The sequence below is a fragment of the Suricata suricatta genome, chromosome 14 (genome assembly GCF_006229205.1).
Source record: "Suricata suricatta isolate VVHF042 chromosome 14, meerkat_22Aug2017_6uvM2_HiC, whole genome shotgun sequence".
Classification (NCBI taxonomy): Eukaryota; Metazoa; Chordata; class Mammalia; order Carnivora; family Herpestidae; genus Suricata; species Suricata suricatta.
Window position 1 is genome coordinate 54967654 of NC_043713.1, and position 17614 is coordinate 54985267.

A 17614-nucleotide genomic window follows, 5' to 3' on the forward strand; every position below is an offset into this window, starting at 1 on the left:
AATTGCCTGATTGACCCAATCATCCTTTAGTAGGGTAGTTTTTAACCTCCACATTTTTTGGAGGTTTTCCAGACTTCTTCCTGTGGTTGATTTCGAGTTTCATAGCATTGTGATCTGAAAGTGTGCATAGTATGATCTCAATTCTTTTATATTTATGGAGGGCTGTTTTATGACCCAGTATGTGATCAATCTTGGAGAATGTACCATGTGCACTCGAGAAGAAAGTGAATTCCCTAGCGTCAGGATGCAGAGTTCTAAATATATCTATCAATTCCATCTGCTCCAGTGTGCCATTCAGGTCTATTGTTTCTTTCGTGATTTTTTTGTCTGGCTGACCTATCCATTGTTGTAAGTGGGGTATTAAAGTCCCCTGCAATTAGCACATTCTTATCAATAAGATTGCTTTTGTTTGTGATTAATTGTTTTATGTATCTAGGAGCTCCCAAATTCAGCACATAAATGTTTATAATTGTTAGCTCTTCTCATGTAGAGTCCCTGTAATTATTATATAGTGCCCTTCTTCATCTTTTGTTACTGCCTTTATTTTAAAATCCAGTTTGTCTGATATAAGTATGGCTACTCCAGCTTTCTTTTGGCTTCTAGTCACATAGATATTTCTCCATCCCCTTACTTTCAATCTGAAGGTGTCTTCAGATCTAAGGTGAGTCTCTTGTAGGCAGCAAATAGATGGGTTTTGGTTTTTGATCCATTCTGCTACCCTGTGTCGTTTGACTGGAGCATTCAGTCCATTGACATTCAGTGTTATTATTGAAAAACATGGGTTTAGATTCATTGTGTTCCCTGTAGAGTGCATGTTTGTAGTGATGTCTCTGGTACCTTTATTCCTTGCTACATTTCCCTCATAGAGTCCCTCTTAAGATTTCTTGTAGGACTGGTTTGGTGGTGATGAATTCTCTCAACTTTTGTTTATTTGGGAAAACCTTTATATCTCCTTCTATTTTGAATGACAGGCTTGCTGGGTAAAGGATTCTTGGCTGCATGTTTTTCCTGTACATCACATTGAAGATTTCCTGCCACTCCTTTCTGGCCTGCCAAGTTTCATTAGATAGGTCTGTAACCACTCTGATAGGTTTCCCTTTGTATGTTAGGGCCTTTTTCTCCCTAGCTGCTTTCAGAAGTCTCTCTTTGTCTTTATATTTTGCCAGTTTCGCTATGATATGTTGTGCTGAAGGTCAGTTTACGTTACGTCTTAGGGGAGTTCGGTATGTCTCCTGAATTTCAGTGTCTTTCTCTTTCCCCAGATTGGGGAAATTTTCGTGTATAATTTGGTCTAGCACGCCTTCAAGCACTCTGTCTTTGTCTTCCTCTTCAGGAACTGCTATGATACGGACATTGTTCGGTTTGATTGTATCACTCAGGTCTCTGATTCTCCTTTCGTGCTCCTGAATCATTTTCTCTTTTTCTCGGCCTCCTCTTTTGCTATAACCGTGTCTTCTAATTCACTTATTCTCCTCTCTGCTTCTTTAATACATGCATTGGCAGCTTCCAACTTATTATTCATCTCAGTTAGAGCCTTTTCTGACTTGTCAGAGCTATTTTGAAGGTTCCTAGTCTTTGTATCAATATCTTCTCCGATAGCTTCCATGGTTTTTTCAAGCCCAGCAATTAATTTTATGAAAATCGTTCTAAATTCTTGTTGAGTTATGTTGCTTATGTCTGTTTTGAGCAGTTCTGTAGCTGTGATTTCTTCCTGGAGTTTCTTTGGAGAAGAGTTCTTTCGTTTCGTCATTTTGGCTAGCTTTCTGTCTCTTGTCAGTTTTAAAAGCTCGTTCTGCACTGTGCGATTATTAGTATTCCTGTATAGAAGGAGGCTCTTGGAGTGTCTAGGGTCTGTGGTTTCAGGAGATTTTTTTTTTTTAAATGGTGTCTCTCGGTTTCTCTTGTTGTGCCTCTGATTAATTTATTTCCCTACTCAGCGATATTTGGGGTTTTCCACTATGTGTGCTTTGGGTTGTTTCTTGAGGTAGCCCTGAAAAGGAAAACAGACAGACAAACACACAGATGTACTGATAAAGAAGCAAACCTAAGGGGGAAAGAAGAAAAGGAACAGGAAAGAAAAGAGAGGAGAAAAAAGAAGAAAAGGAAAAAAAAGGAAGAGGAAAAAACAAAAGGGGAAAGAAAAAAAAAGCAGTCGGGGATTGGGGGGAACAGCGACAGTCAGAGATAAAGGACAGTCTGAGAGCTTAAAACCTGCAGTGGGGGTGGGGGAGATAAGGATGGGTTAAAGGAAAACTATCTGGATGGTAAAAGTTGATCTAAGCACAGCAGTACCTAATTGTTGGTCGTTCCCATATTCCAGGGGGAAAGGGAGAAAGGAAGGAAATAGGAAGATAGTAAAGAGAAGACAGGGGACAATTAAAAATTAAAAATATTAAGAAAAAAAACTACTTAAGGGTAATAAGCACAAGCACAGCAGCTCTCCAGCGCGGATGGGCGTGGCTTGGTGCAGGTGGGTCGGGTCCCAAGGGCTGTTCTCTGAGGCCGCCTTGGTGGATGCGAGAAGAATGGCGAAGGGCACCCCAAGTCCCCCTCAGACCATGCGTTCTAACCACTCTCTGGAGTCCAACCTTCTTGTGCCTCGGGCGGATCTAATTGTTTCTGTTTTCCAAGTTCTGCCTGGTTTCTAAGTCCTCGCCCGCACACTCAATATTGCCACCAGTTAAAATCGCCTGCAGGTGGGCAGCTTTCTGGTGGGGCGGATAGGGAGTTTGTGAAGTCAGAGTTCTCCCCTGGCTCCACCTGCAGTGGGTGAGCTGCCTGGTCCGACTGAACGCCCCGCAGAAGGGGCAGATCTCTCTCTCAGCGCTCAGCGGCCCTCAGTCCCGGGCTGAATCTCTCCTCTGCAGGGATTGCTCTGTGAGTGATTCAGTCTCTACTTCTCTTCCCCTGGTCTCTCTCCTGCCTTGCCCGGCGTACCGCGCGTGGCTGTGAAGGTCAGTGCGCCTCTGGATACCCGGCGCCCCCCATGACCGACTGTCGGGGAATCTGTGCGCCTCCGGGCTCTCTCTTGGCTACCCCGCACTGTGCCGCTCCCCGCTGACCTGTCCGCCTCCAGGCTGCCGGCCTCCCCGCCGGGCTAGGAGCTGTGCGCCTGGGGACACACCGCTTTCAGCGGGCCCCTAAATTAACATTTGTTAAGTGGAACACAAGCACTGGGTGGTGAATCACAGCTCAACAACAAACCATAAGAGAAATTGAAATAGAAAAGTCTATTATTCAGAGGTTCTGGGGGAAGTACACAGCATACCCCCAAGGAGCCATAAGGGTAGGTCAAGGCAAGATGTCGACTGGGCCACAGAACCTGGGGCACATTCCTTGGTTAGAGTTCATGGTTAGAGCAGTGCTTTGGGGTTCCCAGGCTAAGGCCACATTGGTCAATTCAAACCAAAAGAGTGAGCTTTTGGTGAGCCCCACTGTGGTCTTATCTAAGGTTCACACAAGGGCACGACCTTGGGAGGTGGGGAGACTGTTGATCACAAGGGCTACAGGGGAAGTCCTATCAGGACCCTGTGATTTGCTCACGACACCCTTGGCTGTTATCTAGGGCGTAGGCTGACACAAGGGACTACTGTCAGTTTAAGGTCACTGCAGGCTGGTTGGCCAAACAAAATGGATGCTGAGGCAGCAACACCATGGAGTAGCTGAGCTGAACTCTAAATAGTGTTCTTCCTCCTTTTAGCATGAATGGTAACATACATGAAATGTTCTGTGTCTTGGTACACTGACTTAAGAAATCATGGTGATTATTCTATATCAGTTCACAAAGCCTTCTTTGCTTCCTTTTCATGGTATTCCATACACATAATTTATTTAGGCAGTTCACATTGGTGAACAGTTAGATCATGTACAGTCTTTTGCTATTAAGATTTATACATCACCGAAAAAACTGTATAGACATTATTTATCACAAGTGAAGTATATTTGTAAGATAAACTTACAGACATGACATTGTTGGCTCATTTTATACTTTGATAAATATTTCCAAAATATTTTCCATAAAGACTGTAACATTTTACACTTCTAACAGCAGCATGTGGTGGTTTTCCTAATATTAATCCTGAGGATTAAATGTGTTTTATTTAGGTTATAAGCCCCAAGACTTCAAAGGTACTACAAAAATCGCCCTCTTCAAGAAGAATGGTAAGAAATCAAATAATTTCCTTTCCTTTCTAATTATTGACTCCCTACATGATATTCTTTGGCTGTATTTTACATTATCTATTTTTTTAATTTGATCATGAAACATCCTTCAGACTCGACATTTCATATGGCACATGAAGGAAGAGTATAGGGTGAGAAGTTGATAACTGATGTCTCAAAATGTGTGGTTGGGCATTCTGTCCACAAGAATGAATATTGTAAGATTTATAGGGGAAATATGATTATTAATGATTACAGGTTCAATAATGTCAGCAATGTGGAGTTTTTCTTACAGAGGCTTCCAGGGAGCTGGGAAAGGAAGGGCATGAAATGACCAAAAGAGGGTTTCAGGGTATAGTCTTGACTCCAGTGACCCAGGGACACTCTGCACCTCCTCCTGCCAAGCCCAGCTTTCTCAGCATTCATTCTCTGGCATGCTGTCCCAGTTCTTGCTGGTAATAGTAGAAAAGTACCCTAAGCTCTGACCATATTTCAAAATATTTTCCATTAGTTTCCTGGTGCTGTTGTAACAAAGCACCACTAACTAAATAGCTTAAAAGAATTGAAGTGTATTCTCTCACAGTTCTGGAGACTAAAATTCTGAAGTCATGGTGTCAGTTGGGTTGTTTCTTCTGAAGGCTGTGAGAGAAGGACCTGTTTCTGACATCATTCCTAGCTTTTGGTGCTACCAGCAATCTTTGGTGTTCCTTGGCTTGTAGAAACATCACTCCAATCTCTGCTTCCATCTTCAGATGCTGTGTGTGTGTGTGTCTGTGTCTCTTCCCCTCCTGTAAGGACAGTAGCCATATTGGATATACGTCCACCCTGTCCCGTATGACCTCACCTTAGCTAATTGCATCTGCAATGACCCTGTTTCCAAATAAGGATTATATTGTCAGCTACTGGAGGTTAGGATTTCAACATATCTATCGGGGGACACAATTCAACCCATAACATATTTCTTCTAGGGTGTATATCGAGTCAGTCAGCATAAACTTTCTATATCAACAATGCCATGTTTTTGAGAATGTTCAAATTTAAAATGCCTGAGGAATAGCCAGATCCTCAGGTAGAGATATATTCCGTTCCTATCTAGATAGAGAATTAATTTTTAAAACATTCCAAATTTTGAAACAAAAGAAATTTTCCAGTCCTTACAAAACAGCAATTTATGTTAATTAGACAATGCCATTCTCTGTTTCATTTATCAAGAGCTCTGCAGTAGGTCTCCAGGCCAGTCTTCTCATATGAAAGCAGAAATTCAGCAGGCCACACCTGCTCACGAGAGTGATCTGAGCACACTGTGAGGGGTCAAGTTTTAAGTTCCCCTTTGGAATTCAACTTGGGCCAGCCCGTCATTGTTACGAACTAAAGAAAAAGGATGTTTAAAAAGCTGTACTCTCTAATTGATTCTCAAATTTTTCAGGTGAATCTTCTTAAAATATACTGAAATACAGAATCCTGCTTGAAGTAAGCTTATTTAGGACACAGTTCAAGGGGAATGAATGGATAGGCAACATGAGATTTTATCATAACCTAGTGTTACTTGTCTTATTATTTTAAGGGACTATAACGTATTGTTAAGTATGTAACAAAAGTAAAATCCCAGGTTATGTTTACTTATTAATGAATCTCCTGTTAAAAAGAAAGCAGTGTTTCATTCTGGTTAAATACTGGTCGTATTTACATGTTTTCCTAATTCATAGCGACTGATTTTCATATCTTTAAAGTGCAGTCATTAAAGCGATATTCTAGGATATTTGACAGAATGTACTGAACTTTTCCTCATTGGCAGTCTGACGTGCCGGAAGGAGTCATAAGGGTCCATGCTCCACTTCTCTCTAAGGTGTCCATGGCCATTCAACTCAATAGTCACACCAAAGCCAAAGACATACTGGCAAAATTTCAATATGAGAACAGGTGAGTAAAAATGAGTAGAGGTCACTGTACAAGGAAGATGATCTTTTATCAGCTAAGTAACTCTCCAGGCATTTGCAAACTTGGCCTTTTTAAAAAATTGGAACCTGTTATTTTGGGAACTTTACCAATAGAATAAGTCAAAAGTAGAGAAATTAGTTAAATAGACCATAGAATTGTTAAAAACAGAAATGTTTGGGGTTTTTTGGGGACTTTTTAAAGAAATTTCTACAAATGGAATTCTTAATAGATATCTTCCTTCTTGGTGGTTTCATTTAGTCACTGAGTTCACTTTTTATTGGAATAAAAAATATAGCAAGTTAGTTTTATAGATGCCTAGAATACCATTCCAGGCTTCACTGGGCTTGGCTTCAACATGCCTGTGTCAGATAAAGCTTATGGAATTAAATGGGCATCGTCGCTGTTGTTTTTCTTAAAACAAACTACTAATAAATCTTGATATCAGAATTCTATTTATAAAAAAAATGTTTCCTCATTTGCCGTAAGTCACCTTGAAACATGATAAATCAGGATCATTTTTGTTTAGGCATGCTTATTCAGGGATAAACATTTGCCCTGAGGTTTTTAGAAAATGAGAAGCTTAGTTTAAATCTGTCCATTAAAGAGGAGGCACAGTTTGAGGTTTTCCAGTAAAACTGATGGAGGTTTCTTAAAGAGAGGCTTTCCAATCATATTAAAAAGGAGTACCCATGTTGAGGGTGAGGAAGAGCCAACCGCGGAAGATGACATACCGTAACTCTCCATTTATGTTAACATTTTGAAATGACAAAATTTTAGAAATGGAGGGTAGATTAGCAGTTGCTGAAAGTTGGGGAGGGGAGATGATGGGAGGGAGATGGTATGGTCATGAAACAGCAACACAAGGACCTGGCGATGTGGGAGCTGCTCAGTGTCTTGACTCTGGTGGCACATAAGAACCTATACAAGTGGTACTGAACGTAATGCACACGCACACAAATGAGCACACATAAAATGGGAAATCTGAAGGAGACGTGTGGATCATATCAATCAATATCCTAACTGGCTTTACCCTGTATTTTTGCAAAATGTTACCATTTGGGGAAAAGTGGGGAAAGAGTATGAAGAATCTTTCTGTATTATATTTCACAATTATAAGAATCATCTATCTCAATAGAAATATTTCAATAAAAAAAAACAGGAGTAGCCAATAGAAATAATCTATGGTATTAGAAGCCATGATAGTGGCTTCTGAGAAGTTCTTTTCTTAGACTATTGGGCCCGGTTACATGGTATGTTCACTTTGTGAAAATTCTTCATTTTTATGTAGGATGCGTGCATGTTATGTATGTAGTATATAAAAAAGAAAAAAAGAAAAGAATAGGGGCCAACAGGATCCCTGAAAACTTACTTTTCCCTGCTGCTGAGACACTGTAAGTGGTTACCACTAGGCAGTAATAGAGAGACTTGAAATTCCACTGGGGGGGATTTGAACACACAAGAGATTCCTAGTCACGTGCATGACAAAACTGCCTGTGTGCTCTCATGTAGACCTTTCGTAGAATGAAAATGTTTCTAGTAAAGTGACTGCAGATAGACGCAAATCCTTTATATGAACTTCTTCAACAGATTTTGTCCAGTCTGTTTTCTTTACCAGTTAGAACTTTGGCTAATTTCAGTTTAGTTGTAAAGTGGTCCATTTTTGCCTATTCCACTAGAGATTTATTTTCTGACTCTTATCACCTCTTCTGTTTAAGAAAGAGGAGAGAAGTCCCCTTCTCCTTGGTCCTCCCTCTTATGACTAAAAACCCAACCCTTGGATATAACTTAACTCTGAAAGGTAGAAAGATGAGTGCTGACCGCCTAAGGACCTCAGGCCTCTGAAACAACATGGTGGTTAATTCCTGGGCTTACTTTTTGCCTCCCATCTGTGTGGGCAGGATGCCACAGAAACCTCCAACCTGGCACAGGTGCAGGTAATAAAAGAGCCACAAGAAGAGCCTGTTCCCCCAGACTGGGGAGAGGGTGGTCTAACCACAAAGCACTATTTTGGCAGTACCTGCCCTATTCCAACCAAACAGGAACAGGAAGATTAAACTTGTAAAGATTAAAGACAAAGAAAAAAAAACTTGAAAGTATTCAGAGGGAAGCAATGCCTTTCTTATAGGGAACACCAATTCCAATGACAGCAGATTTCTTATCTGAAACCCTGGAGGCCAGATGGAAGTGACATAACATTTTTTTCCAAGTACTGAAAGCAAAGACTGTCAACTTTGAATTCCAAGTCCTGCACAAAATACCCTTCCAGAATGAAGGGGAAATTAAGACATTCTTGGGTGAAGCCAAACTAAGATTTTCGAATGTACCCGTAAGGAATGGATAAAGGAAGTTCTCTAAATAGAAAGAAAATTATAACAAAGGCTTGGAACTTCAGAAAGGAAAGGAGAACATCAGAATGAATAAATAGTAGTAAATGTAAGAGAATATGCATTTCTTGAATCATACTTGATGGTTGAAGCAAAAAATTTTACCTCTGATCTGCTGCTCACTGTAGAGGTCATATTTAAGGTAATTACATTTAAAAAAGATTGAGGCTCGGGAGCCCTGATTGTCTGCATTGTAACTTCCTTCTGAAGATTGTAGTGTGTGAAGAGGGAAAAAGAACAACTTCATAGTCATGAAATCTGACCTCAGCCAGGTGACCAAGATTAACATCAACAATATTAACTCATCTTGATAGAATGTACCCTTGATAAGAAATGATGAAAGTGGCACTTTATGTCTGTTGGTTTCCTCCCCAAAACATGTAACTGCAGCCTAAACATGAGAAAAACATCAGATAAATCCCAACGTATAAATGTTCTCCAAAATACCCAATGAGCCCTCCTCAAAATTGTCATAGATGTCAAAAACAAGATGTGTGAGAAACGGTCAGAATCAAGAGGAGCATAACAAGACGTGACTATGTATTAGTTTCCCAGCATTTCCGTGACAAATTATCTCAGACTTCTGGCTTAAAACAATAGAAATGTATTCTCTCAGTTCAGGAGGCCAGAAGTCTGCAAGCAATGTGTCCACAGGGTTGGTCCCTTCTGGAGACTCTGAGGGAGAAGCTGTCTTGTGTCTCTCTCCTGGCTTCTGGGGGCTGCCAACATCCTTGGGATTCCATGGTTTATACACGTTATCACTTCAGTCTCTCCGTCTTCACATCATCCTCTTCTCTGTGTCTCTGTGTCTTCCCTTCATAATAAAGATTCATTGGATTTTAGGGTGTCTTCTGAATCCAGGATGATTTCATCTCAAGATTCTTAAATGATTACATCAGCAAATACCCTGTAGTTAAATAAAGTCACATTCTGAAGACCCAGGTGGACGTGAATTTTAGAAGGGACACTACACTATTCAACCAACTATAATTACTAAATATGTTGCAATATTCTGGATGGGTCCCTGGAACAGAAAACAGATGCTGGGTAAAAACTAAGAAAATCTGAATAAAGTATGAACTTTGGTTAATAATATATTAGTATTCATTAGTTGTGACAAACATACTGTATTTAATGTTAGGTGCTAATAATAGGGGTCACAGGGTGTGGGGAATATGAGAACTGTACTGTTTTCATAATTTTTAAGTAAATCTAAAAGTTCTAAAATTAGGTTTATTTGTAAAATTTGTTAGGGTCTTGTCAATTAAGAAAACTACTGGTTATTAATGATCAAGTAATTTCAAAATAAAATAGATAAAGTTTAGTAATGCTAGAATATCAGGATTATCATTCTGTTTTAAAATGAAATCATATATGCATTAGTGGTCCTCTTCCTTTAACTTATTTTTAATTCAAAGATCTAAGAATAAATAGAATTAAATGTTTATTTTTAAAGTATGAAGGTAAAGAGAACTGACAGAAGTAGGTTTCACATATCACTCAAAGTAGTGAAACCTCAATCCCAGTAGACCACGGTAGGTTACATATATGTATTGTAATGGCAGAGAAACCACAAGAAAAATAGTATATTTAAAAACACTGTAAATAAGTCAAGATGTAACTATAAAAGATAGACCATATCCTGGCCATAACACAAACCTCAGTAAATTTAAAATAATTGAAATCATACAGAGTATCTTTTCTGTCCATAAAGGAATCAAACTACATGTCATAACATTAGGACAACATGAAAATCTAAACCACACACTTCTAAATAATCCACAGATTTTAGAGGAAGTGTTAAAGGAAAGTTTTTAAGTACATAGATTGAAAATAAAATGCCAACTCAACCTAATTTTTTACAGTGCAGCTAAAGCCATGCTGAGAGAAAAATTTATAGCAGTCAATGATTACATTAAAAAGAGGCAAGATCGCAGAATAATCAAGTAACTTTCTACCTCAAGAAACTAGAAAAATAACAAAATAAACACAAAGTAGCAGAATGAAGGAAGTAATAGAAGGGTAGAAATCAGTGAACTTGAAAACAGGAAAATAAGAGATCAGTGAGACAAAAAGCTGGTTCTTTTAAAAAATGATAAAATCAATAAACTTCTATAAAAACCAACAAAAATGAAAAGCAAAACAAATCACCAATATTAAGAATAATATAGAAATCATTATATATAATGTTTCCCTTAAAAGATAATAAGAAAATACTATAAACAAACTATATGCTCAAGAAATGGGTTAATTCCTCAAAAACTACTAATTACCAAAACACAACTAAGATGAACTAGTTTTGTGGCCATTAAAGAAATTGAATCTTTAATTTAAAAGTTTCCCCCAAAAAGAAATCTCTAAGCTCAGATGGTTTCACTGAAGAATTTTAGCAAATGTTTAAAGAATTCACAGCAGTTTCGCACATTCTTTTTCCAGAAAATAGAAGAAAGGACATTACCTAACTCATTTGTGAAACTGGTATTGACCTGACACCAAAGACAATAAACAAACACTGCAGACTAATATCTCTCATGAAATTAGAGGTAAAAGTCCTCAACAAAACATCAGCAAATCTAATCCAACATGTATGAAAGAAATTACTCAGCATGAGTACCTCAGATGGGGTCATTTCAGTTTAGCTCAATCTTCAGAAGTTAATGTAATCCACCCTCAGATTGGAGAAAACCATAGATCATATTAATTGATACAGAAAAAAACAAAATCTAGTGCCCATTCATGATAAAAACTCTCACTGAACTAGGAAAAGGGAAGAACTTCCTCAGCTTGATAATGACCATCTACAAAAACCTACGACTAACATCACACTTGATGAAAGATTGAATGCTTTCCTTCCAAGATCCAGAAAATTACTTTAAAAAAATAAAAACACTACTTGTAACTTGTATTCAGTATACATTGGGAGATGAAGCCACTGCAGTATAATGAAAGAAGGAAGGAAGGAAGGAAGGAAGGAAGGAAGGAAGGAAGGAAGGAAGGAAAAGGAAGCAAGCAAGTGGGGGAAGGAGGGAGGGAAGGAAGAAGGGAAGGATGGAGGAAGGGTGAGCAGGCAGGCATACAGATTATAAAGGAAGAAATAAAATGCACATAACATAAAGTTAATCATTTTAAGTGTATAGTCCAATGGTATTAGGTATGTTTACATTGCTGTACAGTCATTACCACCATCCATCTCCAGAAAGATTTTATCGTCACATACTCAGACTCTGTCCCCACTAAACAATACCTCCTCATTTCTCCCTCTCCCAGGCTCTGATAACTGCTCTTCTTCTTTCTGTCTCTATGAATTTGACTATAATAACTGATTTTTGACAAAAGTACAAAAGCAATTCAATGGATGAAGGACAGCCTTTTCAACAAATGATAAATGGTGCTCTAGCAGTTGGACATTTGTAAACAAAAAAAAAAAAAAAAAGAAATTAACCCAAAATGGATCACAGTTTTAAATTTAAAATGTAAAACTATAAAACTTTTAGAGAATAACAGGAGAAAACCTCTGTGATATAGGGCTAGTAGGGTTCTTAAAGTTGACATCAAAAACATGATCCATAAATTAGACATCTTTCAAAACTGAAAACTTGTAGACTGTCTCAGTGAAACGAATGAAAAGACAAACTAAGGATATATATAGACCTCCTATCCAGCAAATGACTAGTATCTATAATATATAGAGAACACTCAATACTCAACAATAAAAAAAAATCCAATTTAAAAATGAGCAAAAGATGTGAACGGATATTTCACTAAAGAGGATATACAAATACAAATATGCACGTGAAAACATGTTCGGTATCTTTAACCATTAGGGAAATGCAGAGCCACAATGACTATCATCACTCTGAGAATGGCTAAAATGAAAAATAACGATGGCATCAAATACTGGCAAAGATACAGAGAAACTGGATCATTTCTACGTCGGTGGTGAGAATGTAAAAGAGTATAGCTACTCTGTAAAACTGTTTGACAGTTTCTCCTAAAACTAAATATGCAACTACCATGTGATCCAGCTTGCACACTCCTGGGAATTTAGCCCAGAGAAATGAAGATAATATTCACACAAAACCCCGAACACAAGTGCTGATAGCAACTTTATTTAAAATAAGAAAAAACTGAGGGGAGGAAACCCCAGATGTTCTTCAACAGGTAAAAAGCAAACTGGTACATCTGTACCATGGCGTACTACTCAGCAATAAAATGCAGCACCTTAGATGAGTCTCCAGTGATTTGTGCTGAGTAGAAAAAAGCCAATACAGAAAAAAAAAAAAACCCTCTATACTCTGTGTTTCCATTTACTCTGTGTACGATTTTTGAAACGAGAAGCTTCTAGAAAATGTAGAATCAAGTAGATGTTACTAGGGATAAGGAATGAAGGTAGTTATGATGGAGAGGGAGGTGAGTGTGGCTATAAAGGGAAATGAGAGATTTAGTGATGAAGGAAGTGTCCTATATCTTGACTGAGTCGATGTTGACATTCTGGTTGTGATAGCACACTAGAGTTTTGCAAAATTTTACTTTTGGGGGAAACTGGGTAAAAGATAAACAGGCTCTACCTATATAATTTCTTAAAACTATGTACAAATCTACAATTATCTCAAAATGTTTAAGAAAACAATAAAATAGGGCACACATCTTTCTTCCTCCCAAAGAGCTGAAGTCCATCTTTTTGAAGAAACCAAGCTGAAAGCCATTCCTCAACTGGGATGGAGATCAACAATGGTCTTTCTAGACTTTTCTGCCACAGCATTCTGGGATGCTGAAATTAAATTAAGTGATTATTTTCTCTGACTTGCTTTCACCATAGAGCAGAAACATGCAATGAAGTCAACATTAGTCAGCTTGAAAAGCTTTAGGCAAGTTTCGAAACATGGCGTGGACAGAGGAGAGAATCTCATTCAGTTTCTGGCAAAAAGAGAAATGAAACCTGACTTCTGAACCGGGAGTAATGTGACCAATGACAAGGCGATATTAAACATGCAGCTGCTCCTAAGCCAGCCTCGGCGTGCCTCTAACCGTTTACTCTCTGAAATGAAGCTGTCAATTGTGGACAGAATGGGCTCCAGGTTGCCGCAGGGTAAAGCAGCATCTGTCTTGGTTTGGAATAGTCCCACTCTCTCTGTGCCTTGAATGCTTCTCTGTGTCAAACAAATTTTTTTTAAAAGTTTTTATCATAACTTCAATTTTGTAATAACGGTTTGTGGGTGTATTTTACTCAAGGCAGAAGGAATTGTTTGTTGCCATGGTTATTTAATCCACAGACTTGCCTCAGATCATAGAACAGGGTTAAAATTACATTGCTTTCTTTTTTTCAGTTATGGTTCGTCAGAATGCATTAAGATTCAGAACCAACGGTTATATGAAATTGGAGGAAATATAGGTAAGCATTCTCTAATGGCCTTCACTCCTAAATTCTCTGATTGTGCTAAAAGAAATATGATGCTATTCTTGTAACAGCACATTTTACAAGTTTCTTAGTATAAATTCAAAGTCAGTAAGACTCTGATTTTTAAACCCATGTGAGAACAGTTGTATGAATTTCCTAAAATATTCTCAAAAATTTACATGTGAATATTTTAGTTGATATGGAGTAGACTGTGGGTCTTTTCAGTGTGCCTCAGAGTTGGCAAGTCTCTTCCTCGAGATCCCTGCAAAACAGAGAAACATCATGGAACTTTGAAATTGTGACCCAAGTTCACGGTTAAACTTCAGGGCTTCACCCTCAACCCAGGTTCATTCTTACTGTGTCCCTGAGGGGGAACAAAAAGGAATCAAAGGGAAATACCCTCTGCTTTCATCTGTGTCCTTACCTTCCCCTTCATCCACGTCTTCTGCTTGCTCCCCCCGCCCCCCGTCCCCGCCCCGGCATAGTCTGGATGAAGGACCCACACTCCCACTGAAGGCCAAGAACTTCTGTGTGTACCTTGCTTCGTGTCCCCGCCTGCCACTCGGGGCCTTCTCCAGTCCCCCATTCTCCTGCACCATCAACTTTTCCCTCCCAGCTGCTTCATTTCCAACAGCATGAACAGTTTTGTGAAGATGAGAGGAATTACCAAAAATCTCTCTAGACCCTCTTCCAGCCCACTTCCATTTCTGTGTTCCGCTTTACAGCAAAAACTCCTTAAAGTCGTTGTCTGTCCTCCAAATTCTTCCTCTTGTTCTCTCTTGAAACCACTCCAGGCAAACATTACCCCGCAACACTTCCCCCAAATTGCTCTCTTGTTGAGGCCACCAGAGGACTCTTATGTTGTGAAATCCAGTCATTCGTCTGTCTTCATAACTGCCTGCTGAGTTGATCTTTCCCTTCTTTGAAAACACACTTTCTTCACCTGGTTTCAAGGACTGCCTAAGCTTCTGGGTTTCATGCCACTTCACTGGTGGCTCCTTCTGAGTCTCTTCTGCCCACTACTTCTCATCCTCTCAACGTGGAATGCTGTGGGGGCAGGCCTCAGAGCTCCTCTTATCCTCTTACCTACATGTAACTTCCTTGGTGAGCTCAGCCCGTCACATTGCTTTAAGTACACCAGCATGCAGATGCTTCTCATACCATATCCAGACTTGCGCTCAACACCAACCTTGCAGAGCTCGTCACCAGGCACATTTGCCATGGACCCTTTGCACTTACTCTTTTTCCCAGAATGTTCTCCTTTAGAGTGGTCATTTCTCACTCTGTCACCTCTTACAGGTGTTTGCCACTGTGTCACCTCCTCAAGGAGACTTCCGGGATCTCACCCTCTCTACGTGTGCCTTCCTGGCTTTGTTGTTCTCTCATGTTCTCATCACCACCAGATTTACTTTATATCATACTTGCTTGTTTGCTGGTTGCCTTTTACCACTTTGAGAATGTAAGTGCCCTGAGAGCAAGTGGTTTTGATTATCTGATGCATTTCCATACCTCTAGCTCCTAGAATAGTACCTGGAATATTGTCACTTTCAAGAAATATTTGATAAATGAATGAGTGAACGAACCAAGCAATCAATTATTGATAGTTCTGTTCGAGACTTTGGTATACATTTCAAACACACTATACATAAAGATTTTCAAATGTATTTGCCTCGTGGAATGATTTTTTTTCGTTGTTGTTATCATTTCTAGATCTCCTGTCTGCGGGCATTGCATTCATAGTAAAGAAACAAAAAGACCATTCCTAAATGGATGTAATTTTAATTTTTTCTAGGCCTGGTCAAGTTACTTTCCATTAGAGGACATGTATTATTTTATACATGATCAGTTTATACCTTAAACAAGGTCCTTCCAAATTGTCCTAATTGATGTGGTGGGTCTAGGGAATAATTTGCCTATGTTTTTCCACAATTTTGCATAAGATTTATATGAAGTATTTCACAGTCAGAAAGAAACAAAGAAGTGAAAGAGGAAAGCAAGAAGGCACGCTGACTAGCTTTGCTAAGGAAACTTTAATATCTATCTACTTACTTTTGGCTGAGAGACTGGCTTTATTCGAACCTTCCAACACACACACGCACCTGCACACATAGAAGTGTGCACTGTTGAAACATTCTCTGATTTTCTCTTTCCTTTAGGGCAGCATTGCTTGGATCCAGATGCTTATATATTGGACATATATCATGTAAATCCTCAAGCAGAGTGGGTGATTAAACCCCAACCAAGTTTTTGAAATACCCTCCGAGATGGCAGCTATTGTGTATTACACACCAAGAAGATTCTACATTTGGTAGGAAAGAAAACAAGACTCCTTGTGAGATGTTTGCTCCAATAACCCTCTTGGTGTTTCTCAGCCCAAGTAGTGTCTCCCAGCATTGTCAGCGTGAACCCCAGAGGAGGCTCTGTTGACTGTTTGAGCTGGGGCTTTCTCCTGTGGTTCCTTGTGAAGATTGAAGGAAAGATCATGTGATCCTTCCAGAAGAAAGGCCAATCTATGTGGAACTCTAATCATTTCTGGTGCTTTGATTTCACAGCAGAAATGAGTTTGGTCCTATACCTAGATATAAAAAACACTTCCTGATGTAGCAAACGCTACCAAAGACCAGAGGTAGAAGAGAGTCATTTTTATACCTGTGTTATATATATAGGTGGACCTTTTTGAACAAGAATGCCAGAAATATCACTTATTTCTGCAAAATAATTCAGATCTACTTTTCAAAGGGAATCAGTTTCTAAAGTTACGCATATCATATTTATGCTCTGACTTGCTCTCAAATAGGAGGAGGACGAACTTCTCTTGAAGGAACACTGTATTGGTATGTCTGTCGTACTGTATTATGACTATCAGCATTCTGGTGCAAATGACCACTTCTCTATCATGGACTATTGAAAATCGATATTTTTAAAGCTTCTTCTCTGATGAGCACTGGTCCCCATAGCAAAGATTAGTCCGACAGAGGGTGTCCTTATTCTCTTGTAACTTCTGTGTAGTTAATAGTCACAGAACCTCGATTTTCTCATCCTGATTCTGGTGCTCAACAAATAGCTTTCTCTGTGCCAGACACAGATTTCCTTTCCTGATCAAACATATCATTTTTTATATTTCACAACTATAGATAGTCACTTCTGCCTCCCCAACTTAAAAATTCAGAACTGCCTTTATCCAACTGTTCTTTATCCAAGAATACTGAAAAATACTATTATATCCAGATTTTATATGCTGTAGAAGCATATTTTTTTTTTCTGGTCATCAACCGTAGCCCTGTGGACTAGCCTTGGGCTTTAAAATCAGATGCAGTTTTGGTAAAGCTGGAAATGGTTTTGCCATGCAGATCCTACGGAGCCATTTTCCAGACCCACACTTGGTGAGAACATACACTGCTCCACGAGCTGATGGAGAACAAACGTGAATGTGCCAAGGGGTCAGATGGCTCCGCCTGTCCTCTTGCGTCTGCACATACAGCTCTTCCAGGATGAGCTAGAAATGGGGTCAGGAGTCTCATTTATCCCACATGCATGCTTTGGATTAGAATCCGCAGATGGGGATTTTGATGAATCCCTATCAATTTTACTGAGATTTAATGCCGAGAGGACCCTCTTTTGCAGGTCAAACAATAAAGTTACTCACAAATACAGAAGACATTTCAACCACTTACCAATTCTCAAAACGGAATGTGATGATAACTGAAGCCCATGTATGGAAGAAACCTTTCAT

The 17614-nt window shown here is 39.2% G+C and overlaps 1 protein-coding gene across 1 annotated transcript in view; it reads left to right on the forward strand.

Moving 5' to 3' along the window:
* ARHGAP28 (Rho GTPase activating protein 28) overlaps positions 1–16336 on the forward strand; it is a 195088-nt gene extending 178752 nt beyond the window's left edge. The window contains exons 15-18 of the mRNA XM_029922266.1: positions 4105–4161; positions 5957–6081; positions 13811–13875; positions 16038–16336. Of these exons, the coding sequence (XP_029778126.1) occupies positions 4105–4161; positions 5957–6081; positions 13811–13875; positions 16038–16132 (342 nt within the window). The 3' untranslated portion in view covers positions 16133–16336. The remainder of the gene's footprint in view (positions 1–4104; positions 4162–5956; positions 6082–13810; positions 13876–16037) is intronic.
* Positions 16337–17614: the final 1278 nt, after the last annotated feature.